General features: G+C 38.8%; 2 protein-coding genes across 2 annotated transcripts; both read left to right on the top strand.

Annotated features, from left to right (window-relative positions):
* The first annotated feature begins 801 nt into the window (after positions 1-801).
* LOC142609014 (uncharacterized) lies at positions 802-2,557 on the top strand. The gene is made up of 3 exons (XM_075780660.1): positions 802-1,327; positions 1,446-1,547; positions 2,022-2,557. Exons 1-3 carry the CDS (start codon positions 802-804, stop codon positions 2,555-2,557), a joined length of 1,164 nt encoding a protein of 387 aa, XP_075636775.1.
* Positions 2,558-10,593: 8,036 nt separating this feature from the next.
* Positions 10,594-14,805, top strand: LOC142610854 (zinc finger CCCH domain-containing protein 30). Its single transcript, XM_075782810.1, has 2 exons — positions 10,594-10,860; positions 12,008-14,805. Exon 2 carries the CDS (start codon positions 12,116-12,118, stop codon positions 14,219-14,221), a length of 2,106 nt encoding a protein of 701 aa, XP_075638925.1. The 5' UTR covers positions 10,594-10,860; positions 12,008-12,115; the 3' UTR covers positions 14,222-14,805.
* Positions 14,806-16,624: the final 1,819 nt, after the last annotated feature.

Genomic DNA, 16,624 nt, shown 5'->3' with positions numbered 1-16,624 from the left:
GCAGGATCCACTTACCAGAGAACGGTGACTTGAATGTTTGAGTCACAATTAGGGCGGAATATGGAAGCCTATATTGACGATGTGGTGATTAAGAGCAAGAGGGTGGAAGATCATTTGGCAGATTTGGAAAAAACATTCTCAGTCCTGAGAAGGCACAAGTTGCGCCTGAATGCGTCCAAGTGCTCTTTTTGGGTCAATTCAGGGAAGTTTCTAGGATATATGATGACACATAGAGGAATCGAAGTTAATCCCGACTAGATTAAGGCCATTGTTGGCTTACATCCGCCTCGGAATCCCAAGGAGGTGCAGAGGTTGACTGGTATGGCGGCTACATTAAACAGGTTCATCTATTGATCTGCGGACAAGTGTCGTCCTTTTTATCAGCTCATGCACAAATGGAAAGATTTTCAGTGGACCGAGGAATGCGTTCTTGCCTTTGAAGATCTAAAGCAATACTTATCTAGTCCACTGATACTTTCTAGACTTGAGAAGGAGGAGGTGTTGTACGCCTATCTAGCAGTCACAGATTATGCTGTCAGCCTTGTCCTTATACGGAATGATGATGGAATCCAAAAGCCTATATATTACGTTAGCAAATCTCTAGCTGAAATACGCTACTTACCCTTGGAAGAGGCAGTGTTAGCTATTGTGCATGCTACGAGAAAACTTCCGCATTATTTTCAGGCTCACACTGTAGTAGTGCTCACTCAACTTCCTTTACAAGCTCTTCTAAGGAAGTCAAATTATACAGGCCGAGTGGCAAAATAGGGAACAAGGCTTGGAGCTTACGATGTCAAGTACATGCCCCGGACGGCTATCAAAGGACAAGTCCTTGCCGATTTTGTGGCAGAATTCACCAAGGATAACCTCAAGAAAGAAGAGGCAGTATTAACGGTGACATTTACCTTACCCATTAGTGCTCCCTTATGGGAAGTTTATACAGATGGAGCGTCTAACCGAAAAGGGGCAGGAATTAGGATTGTGTTGATTACTCCCAAAAGGTTGATCATGGAAAAATCATTACGATTGGGTTTTGCGGCCACTAACAATGAAGCCGAGTATGCGGCTCTTTTGGTAGGAGCTCTAATGGTTAGTCAGTTAGGGGGAGAAGTGGTAGAATTATATTGTGATTCCCATTTAGTTCTCGGGCAAATCAATGGGGAATTTGAAGCTAGAAATGAGAGGATGCAAGGGTATCTCAATAGGGTGAAGTGTGCTTGTAACAAGTTTAAGAGTTTTGTGGTGAAGCAAATCCTAGAGGACAGAATGCTTACGCTGATTCATTGGCTATGCTTGCCACATCCTTCGGGGGTCGAAGCTTCCGCGGGTAGTGTTGGTAGAAGACATGATAAACTCCAGTCTTGCCATCATGTCGGCAGTCAATATTCACAGTATTCATGTTGGACCGAGTTGGATGGATCCCATTGTGACCTTTTTAAAACAAGGTATATTGCCCGAAGACAAGATTAAGGTAGAAAAGGTGCGCAGGAATGCTCCCCGTTATTGGCTCTCTGAGGAGCAGAGGTTATACAAGCGTTCTTATTCAGGTTTGTATCTTTTGTGTGTACATACTGAAGTAGTTGAGCCCATATTAGAAGAATTACACGAAGGCATATGCGGGAGTCACACTAATGGGAGGTCCCTAGCTCATCGGGCTCTAACCCAGGGATATTGGTCACCAAATATGCAAAAAACCTCCCAAGATTACGCAAAAAAATGTGACCAGTGTCAAAGGTATGTGCCAAACATTCATCAACCAAGGGGAGTCTTAAATCCGTTATCCAGCCCATGGCCATTTGCTCGGTGGGGCTTGGACATCGTTAGACCTTTCCCTCGGGCGATCGGTAATTGAAGATGGCTCATCGTCAGCACGGATTACTTTACTAAGTGGATAGAGGCCGAATCACTAGCTAACATTAGAGATGTAGATGCAAAGAGATTCATCTGAAAGAATATTGTTACTCAGTTTGGAGTCTCGCATACATTGATCTCTGATAATGGCCTTCAATTTGACAATAAAGCCTTTAGAAGGTATTGTGGGGATTTGAAAATAAGGAATGGGTATTCAACACCAGCTTATCCTCAAGGAAATGGACAAGCCGAGGCCACTAACAAGGTAATCTTGGCTAGATTGAAGAAGAGGCTAGATGATGCTAAAGGAAAATGGGTAGAAGAGTTGCCTCATGTGTTCTGGACCTATCGCACTACTCCTTGTAGATCAACTAGTGAGACACCCTTCTCGATGACATACGGGATGGAAGTGGTAATCCCTCTAGAGTCAAGATTTCCAACCTTGAAATCTGAACAATATAATGTTGAAGGCAATCATCACATGCTCCTCAACAATCTGGATACTATTGAGGAAAGAAGGGAAGTAGCAAGCGTGAAGATGGCCAACTATCAGCAAAAACTCATACAAACATATGATAAGGGGGTGAAATTGAGGCCATTAATGCCAGGAAATCTTGTATTAAGAAGGGTAGTGGGTATAGCAAAGAATCTTGCATGGGGTAAATTGGGTCCTAACTGGGAAGGGCCATATAAATCACGTCTGTAGCAGGCATTTGGGCTTATTACTTGGAAGATTTAGATGAAAATGTAATTCCTCACCCCTGGAATGTAAACAATCTGCGGCGTTACTATTATTAATAATATAATATCCTCTTTTGTTGAATATTTTGCTAATATGTCTTAATTTACTACTCTTTGTTGATGTATTGACGTAATTATTATTATAGCAGAATCTTCTGAGTGTTAAACTGAATTTAGGCCTTGTTCGGCTCCTCAGGCCACAAGCTTAGGGAAAATTAACACGTTGGCAAAATCTTCTAAGTGTTAAACTGAACCTAGGCCTTGTTCGGCTACTCGGGCCACAAGCCTAGGGAAAATTAACACGTTGGCAAAATCTTTCAAGTGTTAAACTGAACTTAGGCCTTGTTCAGCTCCTCGATCACAAGCCTAGGGAAAATTAATACATTGTCAAAATCTTCTAAGTGTTAAAATGAACCTAGGCCTTGTTCAGCTTTTCGGGCCACAAGCTTAGGGAAAATTAACACGTTGGCAAACTTTTCTAAGTGTTAAACTGAACCTTGGGTCTTGTTCTACTCCTCGGTTCACCATCCTAAGGAAAATTAACAGGAGGGTAGAATTTTCTAAATGATGAACTGGATCTAGGTATTGATCAGCTATTTTGATCATAATTTTAAGGAAAGTTAACATGGCATAGAAGTATTCTAGGAATAAGGCGCAATCAAATCTTAGCTTAATTTTTGGGGGTTATAATCTTGGAGCGTAACTAAAAAGCATATTCTGTAGATTCCAAGTCCAATTTCAGGTAAATGTTATGTACTAATTTGCTTAAATTTTATAAGTTAATGTATTATTAAAGTTGTGGTAGTATGATAAAGCCCCACAAATTGCTTACTAAGCGAGAGGGTCAAGAACAAAATATGTGAAATAATGAAAATGAAGTTCATAAAATAAAATGTGCGTATAAGACTACCTATGATAATACATAGCATAAGTATTGAATATTAAACTCAAGGGATTGTTTTTGTTATTAAAATTGAGACCGGTACAATACAAAAACAAGGAAACATTAGTTCATTGGCCCATTACAAAAATGTTTTAAAGTTCTGCGGACTAAAGATTCAAGCAAGTGGTTGTTTTTCCTTAGCGTCTTTTTTCTTCTTTTTCGACTACACCACCTCAACCACGTCCTCTTCATTCTCCATGACTACCACTTCAGTTATTGGTGGTATGTTTTCTCCTTTTCCTTTGCCCTTATCGGAAGCAGAGGAAGGATTTTGGTCTGGGGGAACTATGGAAGAAGGAAGAACGGAGCTAGAATCAACAGGACGCTTCGGAGGGGTGGGTGCTAGTTGTAATGCAGAGGGATAATATACCTTGTCTTGAGCCTGAAGCTCAAACTCAGTAGGTACTCCTGCAGCATCCAAGGCATGACCCCACACCTCCAGGCAGAATGCACAGGCAATATCCCTGAGCTGGGCAGTGAGGCTCTCTACGGTTTTCTTCATGCCAGCATCATATGTTGTTTGCTCAGCCTCAGCTTTCTCCTGATCTTTGGCCTCTAGTTGTTTTTGTGTTTGTTTCAGCTCAACTACTGTAAGAGCCAATCTATTCTGAGCTTTCTTTTCGGCTTCTAGGGCATTAGCTGCATGTGTCTCATAGCTCTAGAGTGCTGACTCTGCATTCTTATGGGCCTTTTCAACCTCAGATAACTGGGCGAAGGTGGCTTTTAGCTTTTGCTCCGCCTCAGTTTGAGCCTTTACTGCAGCCTCTAGACTGTTTTTAGCTTTTCTTGCTATGTCCAAGGAGTGATCTACCCACTCATCAGCTATAAAAGTGACTTGGACAGCCTACCAAGGACACAAATTGAAAAGAGAACAATGGTGTAAGTGTCACACATATAGAGATGGAATCATTTATATTAGTACAAAGGTACTATGTATTACCTTGGCTAAGTCTTGTTTCAAAGACAGGAAAACTTCCCTTTTCCGGAAAGATCTCAATTCAGCCATATCTTCAGGTAAGCATAACACTTTCTCCAAGCATTCTGCCACCAGACTGGAGCTACCCTGCTTAGGATCCCTTAGGTTGGCATCATTGAGCACTGGATTGCCTGAGCTCAGAGTGAAGATGGGTCTCCAGATTGAAGCCTTTCTAGACTAATCTCCACTCGTATCTTTAGAAGTCCCAGTATGTGCAGACTTCTTTTGCTGCCCTTTGCCTGCCCGGGTTTCTTTAGTGGGCGGCTCAGTGGTTTCGCCTTCATCGGTTCCTATGGGGCTTTTTCCTCCCTGACCTCTTTTCCTATTCTTGTCTGTAACCTCGACAGGCATGGTGCGCGTTATGGACGGGGTGACTGGTCAGGGTGGTACTACTACAGCTGGGGAAGAGTCCCTAGATGGGCTTTTAGCAGGGCAAGGAGATTTAGTTCTTTCTCTTGAAAACCCATATCTATCGAAGAGTGAGGTGCGGAAGGACTAGGAGCATCATTGCGATAAAAAACTTCGAAATCTTTTTCTGTCACCTCAAGATGAATGGGCTCGGGTGCAATCGCCTTTTCCCCATCCTCAGAAGAGACGGGGGGTTCTTAGGAATAAAGGACTCGGGTTGCTAAAGGCGTTGGAAGCTGGGCGTCTTGGGTCCCCTCAGGAGGAGGCTCGATCAATAGGAATCCTGGTACGGCCACGTCAATTTTCACCAAACGCAAATCCTTGGCTCTAATAACGTTTTTTGGGCTCTGAAAGCGCTTGGTAGAGGGTTTGTAGCCGAGAATGACGTGCGCTGCTTTAAGCTTTCCATCCGTGTGTAGAAATATCTCCGACTTGAGGATTCTATTCAGATCTTGGAAGTTGACTAAGTGTTTATCTGGAGCAGTATGATATTCGTCTGCCATAAAAAGTGAATATCGTTAGAAAAAATTATCAAATGCAGAATCATTATATAAAGGAAGTCGACTAAAAATCCCGAGTCTTGCTCCAGTCATCGGGAACCTTACTTGGCTCCCTTTCTTGAGTAGGGCAATGTAATCCGTCGTACCAATTCCTCGGGACAATAAGAAAATCCTCATCCATGCCCTTGCTTGAGTCAGGCGGACAGGAGATTAGTCTAACTGCGGGAACCCTACACTTCATGTAGTATTTAGATTTCTCTCCTTTTTGGCAATTGTACACTCAATTTACATCGTGCCAAGAAAGGTTCGTCCTCATTTTACGGTTTATGGTATCTACGCACCTCAAAATCCTAAAAATATTGGGGGAACATTGGGTGGGGGTTAATCTATAGTTTAAGAGGAAGTCTCGGGTTACTCTTCCCATAGGAATCTCTATTCCACCTTCAATAAAGGCGATCATAGGAATTACCACCGACTCGGGAGGTCGGGGTAAGACTAACCACTCTCCCTCCTCATAGTGTTGAATTTCAACACCATCTGGGATTTTATATTGGGCCTTAAAAATTGTCCTTGCCTCATCGGTATCTACTAACTTAGCGTATCTAACCATTAAATCTTATAGAAAGAAAAGAAGAAAAAAGAATCAAAAAAGAAAAATCAACGAAAAAACCAACACACCTCTGAATGAACGCTAAAATTGCTCCTCGGGAGGTTCCTTTCCTTCAAAATGCTCAAAATGAACCTCAGCCAACCCCAGGTCTTGTTTATATAGAGGCGAAAACACGCGGTAATCTTCCCGCTCATAACTAAAGAGAAAATCTAAACCGTACAATTCTAATCGAGCCGTAGAACGTGGGGAGACAAGGAGTCGCCTGACACCATAAATGACTGGTCTTGGATTCCGAAGCGTTAGGAACGTGTCATAGGAAGCAAAAAGATGTTACCACGTGGGAAAAAAAATGGCACGTGAAAAGCTATTTGGCAAAGTTAAAACTTAGCTTTTAATTCATAATTAAATAGCACAAGTTTTAAGGGGCTATTGTGGGGGCTCGAGGACTGAGAATGAAGATCAATGGACGAGGGAGGTCTTCGTTAAGATGAGGACCCGAGGACCCGAGGACCCGAGGACGTGAGGACGTGGTCGTGTGGAGTGGTATAGAGGGATTGGTGATATATGGCAGAAAGAGTGAAAATATTGGGGTTGAGGGTAGATAGCCTGTGAACCCCGCATTGAATGCTCTGTACCTAGTTTCCTGGCCACATTAAATGAGGAACAACAGTTTTATCAACTGCATTGATGTGGAGGTGACCTGAACAGTGCAAATCACAGCAAGGCAACTTCTTTCCACCACCTTCTACAGACAATCGTACAAGTGTCAACAAAAGAAAGTGGTTAAGTGGGAGATGGATGGTTGAGATGACAAAAGCATGGAGTATAAATAGGGATGAAAGAGACTAGGAGAGGGGAGGTGGAACACGGCTCTGAGAGTAAAAAGAAGATTGAGATTTGAGTGTAAAATGTTCCTCCTCAATCCTAAGAACAATCGTTTCCAATTCCTTGTGACTTTGAGTGGAATCCTCAGGACGAAATCGTCCTTTGTTGTTTTGTTCCCTCTCTACAAATTCTTTGTTTTGGGCCTTAAATTATTGGATTCAAAGTGGGCTTTAGTCTCTTGCGTGATTTTTGGTCGTTACACTTAAGATACATAAAGAAAGAAATGAAAAACTAAATGCAAAATAAATAATGTCAATGTAAATTTATATGGTTATCTTAATATACTTATAAATTTAAACAATAATATACTCACTGGTGTTGGTATTTTTAGGCAAAAATATATAAAATTTACATATTGTTCTATCATACACTTTGATGTAAGTGCTCTTATAACTTCTTCTTTTTTACATACTTATTAATTTTATTCATTGCAAAAAAATGATATTGTGTCTCCAATTATTTTATTATTAATTTAATGAAATAGGAGACTTGTAAGAGCATCCGCAGCTGAACTTGTAAATGGAAAATGTAGAGGAAATTTAGAATAAAAGCATAAAAAGAACCAGCAGCTGGACTTGTATAACCTGAGTATTGTAAAAAAATTCGGGATTGTGCTATAGTGTGATTCTAAATGTAGAATCGCATTGTAGCTCTATTGTAAAACGAAAATATATTATTTTATTCTTTTTTTACTTTTCTTTCTCTCACTCTCAGTGTTTCTCATTGACTCTCTCTCTTACAGCTCATCCCTCAGAGTCCTCACTCTTTCTCTCATCTTACATCTCTCTTTCTTGTTCAAGGCTTGCACTGGAGCTGGGTTTGGTTCGTGGTCACGACATGGAGATCGGCGTGGATTTTGGGTCGGCCTGGATCGATGGAGATCGGTGATCGTGGTGGGTTGTGTTTGGATCGGTGAGCTGTGTGGGTCGTGGGTCAGGTGGTGGGTTTGGATAGGTGGATCAATGGAGATTGATGGGTTTCTAGGTGGAGATTGGTGGGTTGCTAATGTCGCCGATGATGGGTCGCTTAAGATCGCTGATGATGGGCTGGATGTGGTGTGATGTTGGCGGCGTTGATCTGGTCGCACCATGAGTCAAATAGTTTCGCCGATCTGGGTTTTGTTTGCGTTTTGTGTGTGTTTTGCAGTGAGGCATGGATTGATTTTTATCTTTTGGGTTCAGATGGGTTGGATGTGGCAGTGATCTAGTGGTTTTTTTTTTTCTTCTTAATTTGGGTTCTTGGTTCCGGTGGGATTTTGGTGGGCAGTGGGCATGGTGGCGTGGTAGGCATGGTGGTGGTGGTGTGGTGATGATCGGGTTGTTTGGTTGTTGAGAGAGGGACAGAGACTCAGAGAGGCAGGGACAGGGATGAAGAGAGAGGAGTGATAGATAACATTTAAATATTATTTTATTGTATAATTTATATTATTTTAGTGTGTAGTATTGTAAAATAAAAGTTGGGATATTGAAAGTATTGAAAAATGGTATAGTATAATTGGTAAAGTAGCTTTTTGGAATGGTAAAATAGGATGAGATAGAATTCCCAACTGTGGATGCTCTAAATGTGTACTTAGACCTGGTTTGTGCTAGCAATAACCCTAACAAATATTATACTCCTCTTCTAAATAACTACGGGAGCTTGCTCACTCGGTTCCAAGGAGTGAGGATCAAGCATGTGTACAGGGAGGGGAACAAATGTGCGAGGGAAGGCTACTGCTTGAATGATGAATTTGTAGTTCTTGAAAACCCCTTGTCAAATGAACTGTGTACTTTGTTAGAAGCAGACATTGTTGGCATGTACTCCTTAAGGCTTATAGCCAACGCACAGTCTACGGTGGCTTGTTAGTTTAATGAATCTATCCCTTCAAAAAAAAAAAAAAAAAAACCCTGTTACGCATGGCATGGCATGGCATGGCATGGTCTGAGAAATACCAGCCGAAGTGATGTATTACTATTCAAATCGCAAGGTAATAGGTCACGAGGGTATTTCACCGTTAGGCCACTTCCTTGGATGGTACATCCACGATAGTTTCACAAACAAAATTCAGACGACTTTCATATAACTCAGACCCACACTTTGAGTCCGAGTGTTGTACACAATACTTCCACACTTGAATACAATTTATTTTCTTTCACTTTTATTATTAGTCAACTGGGGCGGCTGCTGAGGATTTTTTTTTTTTTTTTCTTTCTTGCAAAACCTTTTCTCAATATTTATTATTTAAATCTAATTTTATTATTTCACCGTTCCTTGGTGTTGTTGGTGCTTCACGCTCTTTTTTTATTTTTATTTTTTAATTTTTCTCTATTGTGATTTGACGCCACATTTAACCAGATTTGATTAGTACCTGAAGTCCGTTCCCATACACTTTAAATAGGTCATTCTTTGATTGGCGGACGCCAGCACTTTCATTCCAATCCAGTTTATTCCAATTTCGCGCACGAGCGAGTCCTCACCGGCTTGTCCGGTCATCTTAACCTTGTAACTCACCTAACCGGTAATTCCTCGGACCTTTTCACCTTCCAAACCGGTGTTGAAAAGACTTCCAAAGTATGTGTAAATTAATAAGTGAATATTTTTTCACCTGCTTTGCCACCACTACAGGTTACAATTTACGTGTCGTTCATCCATTAGCCAATGGGACTTTTTCGTCTTTTTAGAAGAATAGTTATAAAATTAAAAAGATAAAAAAAAATTCAATTTCTTTTTTTAATAATTTTACAATAAATTCTAGTTACTAGTTTATTATTGATGGATAAAAATACGACGTAAATAATGGATCCCGATTAGAACTGATAATAATATACCACATAGATTTATTGTAAATTATGATATAAATATTGTGGATGCATACTACTTGTTTTAATATATAAAAATAATAATTAATCACTTACAACCTCACACATTTAAATAGTGGTAAAAATTAGGATCACAGAAGAATTCAAAAATTAGGAGCCATTCTTTTTTATACCCAATTTTATAATTGGTTAATTTAATCAGTTGAGTAATGGAAATAGAAAAAAAGTGATAGATGGCCGTGTAATTAACAAAGTGTTCAACGCCCAGAGTCTAGTAGTCCACCCCTTTAGGATGTGAAATTGGAGGTGACATTGGCTCTAATATTGTTTTAACAAAGAGTATGGATGGGGTTGTAGATTGTACTTAGAATGAAGACACAGCTGATTCTTACCCTTTCGAAATTTAACATTTCATGAGGAGTGAATTTAGGCAGAATTTGAATTTCCACACAATTTGACCCGAAGACAGAGTAACATTATTGCAACACCTTTCCATTCGCCTAGTTCCTATGAATATTACTAAACCAACAATGTTCCAATGAATATGCGCCGCGTCATCGTACAATGAGCGTGTCTATCCAAACACATATGTCAGAATGACCTATCTACCCATTGTTTTATTACGTGGCAAGACACTATTGGGTATTGAAAAAGAAAAGATGGGATACATGACGAGAATATCCAAGCTAATCCTCAGTGCGTTGTTGCCTTTATGTGAAAAATCTCTTGTTAGTACAGTCCTATTGGATAGGTGATCATATCAAACCCCAAAAATGTGTAAATATATAATTATAATTATAAATAACAATTTAGTTTATGTTTTTTTTTTTAATAAAATAAAATAAAATGATATATTATTTTATTGCTTTTCATGAGAAAGCAAAGTAGAACATAACATAGGAATTGGAGAAGAAAGAAGGAGAAGAACAAGAAGGACTCTCCTCGTTGTTTCACTTTGTGCTTTTTTTATTTTTTATTTTTCCTTAAACAACTTTCTCTCTGTCTCTCTCTCTCACTGTCCGATAAAATTCTGTTTCAAACCACTTATCACTCAGTATTGAAGGAAGCTCTTAGATCTGTTTAACAACTTAACTGAAGGAGACTTGCCTTAGTTTCATAGTTCAAACCCATCAACCAAAAAAAAACTGGTAAGATTCTCTGTGAAGAGAACCTCTTTTCAGTCCTAGATTGCTTTTTGACTTCGCTTGATGTTTCCCAACCTTGATCTTCTTTCTTTGTCTCTCTTAGATGATCACATGTAGTAGTAGTAGAAGTGGTAGTTTCAGTAGTTTTCATGTTTTGTCTTAAAATAAACAAAGATTTAGTTTCAATCACACTTTCTGATCCGTGCTATGCTGCTTCAAAATCCATATGATTATTATGTTCACTTGCTATGATTGTGATTTTTTTTTTAATTATTCCATGCTTTTTGTTTTTTAATCTTTTAGTAAAAATATTTGTAAGACGATTGTTACGGCGATTGTTTCTCTTTCTCAAACTCTCCTTGTATAACACTTTTTGATTATTTTGTTTTTAGCCTTTTTTTAAGTCATTACTTTTCTTTAAGCTTTGCTTGGTTGCCGAGAAACTAGGGAGTGATGCTATAAAGTATTAGGATACAATGAAAAACCCTAGTATAATATTTTTTTTTTATACTTTAATAAAAAACTTCAGTTGTGTTTTAGCTTTTGATCTTTCTTTTGAATTCATGCTTATCATTTATCCTGTTAAAAAAAACAAAAAAAAAAACTTATGTTATTGATTACCCAATAACCAACACACCAAGGCAGTTTAATTTACCTTGTTTATTGTCTGCTATATAGGTCTGTTGAAAATGAAGTATAGCATGAGATTGAATTTTAAGATAGGAAATTGCAATCATAATCTATACGTTTCCTGGATTCTCTAACTCAAGAATTTGATTTGCTTATTATGTCTTAGAAACCTCCAAATTTGATAAGATTCTTTTTCATTGTCCAAAATTAGTTTTGAGTTTACTTATGGAGTCCCTTTCTTCTAAATTTTAACTTGTTTTTTGTATTTAAAGACTATTTTCCGCATATTGTCATTGTACCCTTCTAGAAATTGTGACATACCCAACACTTTTCTTTGTTGGTTTGTTATGACCCGGATCGAAAATTTTTACATCTATCATTTTTTGAAGGAGTGATTTCAAGTAGTTTTTGTTGGGGATTTTCATTTGTGGATAATTTTATTAAGTTTTTAAGCTTATTGTACTGAATTAATGTGTACTCAAACTCTGACTATTATTTGTTGTTTTTTTTTTTTTCATAGATGTCTTGCAAATGAAAGTATGTGCTGTAGATCAGAGCGGTTAAAGCCCATATTGTCTCGACTTCAGCTATTGTTTCCATTGAGTAAACTAGACCCTCTAACTTAGACATGAACCACTTGACTGTTGAAACGGAAGATACTTTTGCTAGTTTGCTCGATCTTGCTGCTAACAATGACATTGAGGGCTTCAAAAGATCGGTTGAGCGTGATCCTTCTGGTATTGATGAGATTGGCCTATGGTATGGCCGTAAGAAGGGCTCAAAGCAGATGGTTAATGAACGTAGAACACCTTTGATGGTTGCTGCTACATATGGTAGCATTGATGTTATGAAGTTGATACTATCTTTGTCTGACGCAGATGTCAATCGGCCCTGTGGTCATGATAAAAGCACTGCCCTTCACTGTGCTGCTTCTGGTGGGGCTGTTAATGCCATCGATGCTGTGAAATTGCTTTTAGTGTCAGGAGCTGATCCAAATTTGGTAGATGCAAATGGTCACCGTCCTGTTGATTTAATTGTTGTACCACCAAAGCTCCAAGATGTCAAATTGAGTCTTAGAGAACTCCTTACAACTAATGGGCCCTGTATTGAACACAATCTGACAGTCTTAACAGACACTTTGAGTATGAATTCTTCACCTCTTTCATCTTCGCCAGATAATGGGTCCCCATCTGCTTCAGATTTTATTTCTTCACCAACAAAGATGAAGTTCAGTGATTACTCCATTTCTTCTGCATCAGAGAAGAAAGAATACCCTGTTGACCCATCCCTCCCAGATATCAAGAATAGCATCTATTCAACTGATGAATTTCGAATGTATTCATTTAAGGTGCGGCCTTGTTCACGTGCCTACTCTCATGATTGGACCGAGTGCCCATTTGTTCATCCAGGGGAAAATGCTCGAAGAAGGGATCCAAGGAAGTTCCATTACAGCTGTGTCCCATGTCCCGATTTCCGCAAGGGGGCTTGTAGACGTGGAGATATGTGTGAATATGCTCATGGTGTTTTTGAGTGCTGGCTACACCCTGCGCAATATCGAACCAGGCTTTGCAAGGATGGTACCAGTTGTGCGAGGAGGGTCTGCTTTTTTGCCCACACTGCTGAGGAACTCCGGCCATTATATGTCTCTACTGGTTCTGCTGTTCCTTCTCCTCGCTCAAGTACTTCTGGTGCTACTGCCATGGATTTTGCTGCAGCCATGAGCCTCTTACCAGGCTCCCCTTCATCGGTATCTGTCATGTCTCCATCAGCATACACTCCACCCATGTCTCCGTCTGCTAATGGCATGTCACACTCAGGTTGGCCCCAACCAAATGTTCCGGCTTTGCATCTACCAGGAAGCAATTTTCAGTCGAGTCGCTTGAGATCTTCCCTTAATGCAAGAGACATCCCGGCAGAGGACTTTGATATGGATTTTGATGTGCAGCAACAGCAGCTCATAAATGAGTTATCTTGCCTCTCTCAACCATCTATGAGTTCTAATTCTTTGAACCGTTCTGGTCGGTTTAAATCCCTCACTCCTTCAAATCTTGATGATCTATTTTCTTCTGAGAGCTTATCCCCTCGCTATTCTGATCAAGCATTGGCATCAGCTGTTTTTTCCCCAACACACAAATCAGCAGTTCTCAATCAATTTCAGCAGCAGCAGCAGAGCATGTTATCACCAATCAATACAAGCTTCTCCCCTAAAAATGTTGATCACCCTTTATTGCAGGCATCTTTTGGGGTTCCATCATCAGGGAGGATGTCTCCCCGAAACGTGGAACCTATCTCGCCAATGAGCTCTCGAATGTCCATATTAGCTCAACGGGACAAGCAGCAACAGTTCCGCAGCCTCAGCTCAAGGGAACTTGGCTCCAACTCTGCTTCAATTGTTGGATCCCCTGTAAATTCATGGTCCAAATGGGGATCTTCCAATGGGAAGCCAGATTGGGCTGTTAGTACAGATGAATTGGGTAAGCACCGTAGGTCATCTTCGTTTGAGCTGGGGAACAATGGAGAGGAGCCTGATCTGTCATGGGTTCAGTCACTTGTCAAAGAATCTCCAACTGATATTAAAGAAAAGCTAGCAACACCTGTTTCTAGTGCTGCAGCTACTGCATCATCTAGTGAGGGTTCAAACATGAACTCCCAAATTGAATCGGTTGATCATGCTGTGTTGGGAGCATGGCTCGAACAAATGCAGCTTGATCATCTTGTGGCTCAGCAGAATTGAAATCATTTTCACTGAGCCCCGAGGTAATTAACAACAAAAAGGTTTTGGTAAATAACATATGCCTTTTCCAGATTTTGTTGGCGGTGAGTGTGAGAAGGTAACAGTAACAAAGGAAGAAAGCAGGGGAGATGTTTGAGAAAAAAAGAACAGAAAACTAAAGAAGATTTATTCACTATTTATTACAACAGTAAGTTAGATAGGGTGAGAAACCCTCTGGGTTATATTCAGAAACAAGAACCCAGGCTAGGTGTTTTTTTGGCTTCCATTATTTTCAATTTTTAGGTCTATATTGTTAATTTTTTTTTTTTTGTCCTTTTCCCTTCAAGAGCACCTGTTCTATTAGAATGAAACTCATATCCTATGTTCATGCCTATTCCCTTTATTCATTATCACCGCTAGGAAAAAGTAAGAGGGTCATGAAGATCTCTTCTGTAGAGTAATGTTTTGGGTCTGGTCCAATTTTGGGGGATGAAAGCAAAGATGTTTCTGATGTAATTTGGAAACAATAATGTTGTTTCCACTAGATGGGAACAAATAGACTTATGGAGATTATGATCCTATAATGATGCAACATTCAGTTAAAATTCTATTGTTACTGCAATATTTTTTTTTTCATATTTTCTGGAAAAGGTTTTGCTGCATAAGCAATGTGGATCATGTGTAATGCACGTGATTAGGTAGACCTTTAGACACTTGTTACTTTCTTTTTGCTGTTACATAATCCTGTATTCAGCAATTGCTGCATACAAGCATGGAACAAAACTTTCCTTTTTTAAAACTTTATTATTATTATTTTATTTTATATGTTTGCAAATAGTTGCTTTTTGTTTCCTTTTTGCTTTAGTTTCACTTTCTAAATACCTCTCTATTAAATGCTGGAAGTGGTTTTTGATTAGTGGGTTATCAGGATCGCCTGGGACCTCAAGCTTATGTGGATTCCAAATACCATTTAGTGGGGGTTGAGGATTGTGGAAAGTGGGGGGTTGCGAATGGGGAATGCTTTTAATATTAGATTAGATTCTGTTCCTATATGTTGGATCGGATTATGACGATAAATATTAGGATAAAATGTATATCTTTTTGTGTGATGATCCCTGAGGCCCAGTTTGGTTGGAGATTTATAGTATAGTTATTTAAAATGATGTGAAAAAAGTAGTTTAAAAAATATTGTAGAAACATGTGTTTACATTATTCATAAAGCAAAAAAATAAAGCAAAAAAATGTGTTTGATATCATTTTACAAGTACAGTACAATTTTTTTTTTTTTTTATTTGAGGAGAAACAAGTCGATATGTGATGTTTAATTAAGTGGGTCTCACGGTTTTCAAAATATTTATGAAAGTGTTATTGAGCAATGTTGTTTGAAAATTGGAAAATTTGTAAGAGCAATCTTCTTAATTCAGTGTTTAAACACCCTAAAATAAGTAAAGAAATTTAAACACTAGTAGAAAACACTTTTACCAAATGAGTCTTTTATGGAGCTCATAAATTTTGGTGTTTGAATACTGAAAACTGTTATTAAAATACCTAAAATAAAACAGCCCTCAAATTTTATAATCTCAATTCAATTGTTTCAAATCATCTAATTTAGAAAGTGTTTATTGTATTGCATAAAAATCAGAGAACTTCGTGAGTAGGGTATTATTCTTTTCTATTCTTTCTTTAATAGGTGAAGTTTCTAGGATTGAACCCCAGACAATGAACCACCACAATGGTGGACGTGCCACTAGGCCAGAAAGCCATTGGCAATGGAGTATTATTATGAAAGCAAAAATATTGATTTTTTGTTGTTTCCGTTCGTACAAGCTTCATTCTTCGTTACTATTTTTTTTTTTTTTCGGTTTTATGTGACTATTCTTGTTATCTTTTTGTCTATTCTCTTAAAATTCTATCCACATTAGCATTAAATGGTGTAAAACTCTTTAAATTGCTATTTTAGCTCTACATATGCCCAAAACTACGAACTTCCGAGTTGGTATATTTAAAATTCTTTTACACATAGCTACAGTAAATGGGTATCGATAGCAACTGCAGTAGCTAATTGCTAAAAATTATATATAATTTTTTATTCTCTCACAATAATTTATTCTCTTCCTTTAATTAAAAAAAATCACCCCGCCCTCTCTCTCTCTCTCTCTCTTTTCTTTGTCTCTCAACCAACATCACTCTCCCCTCTTTCATTGCTCTCATCTCTTTCCCATCTTGGCTAGTTTCTCTTAATGGTGACGGCTATACCAAAGACTTGAAGTTTGACCAAACTATTTCTCCCCACTTATGATCATGAGACATCTTGAAAAGAGCATGAATTGATATTATGGTAAATAGATCTTGGAACCTTCAGGTTTATATGTATCTCACTAGAGTGTAATATATATATATATATATATATATATATATATATAT

Source organism: Castanea sativa, chromosome 9 (assembly GCF_040712315.1).
Source record: "Castanea sativa cultivar Marrone di Chiusa Pesio chromosome 9, ASM4071231v1".
Taxonomy (NCBI): domain Eukaryota; kingdom Viridiplantae; phylum Streptophyta; class Magnoliopsida; order Fagales; family Fagaceae; genus Castanea; species Castanea sativa.
The sequence above is the reverse complement of the archived record's forward strand: the minus strand, read 5'-3'. Positions and strand labels throughout refer to the sequence as shown.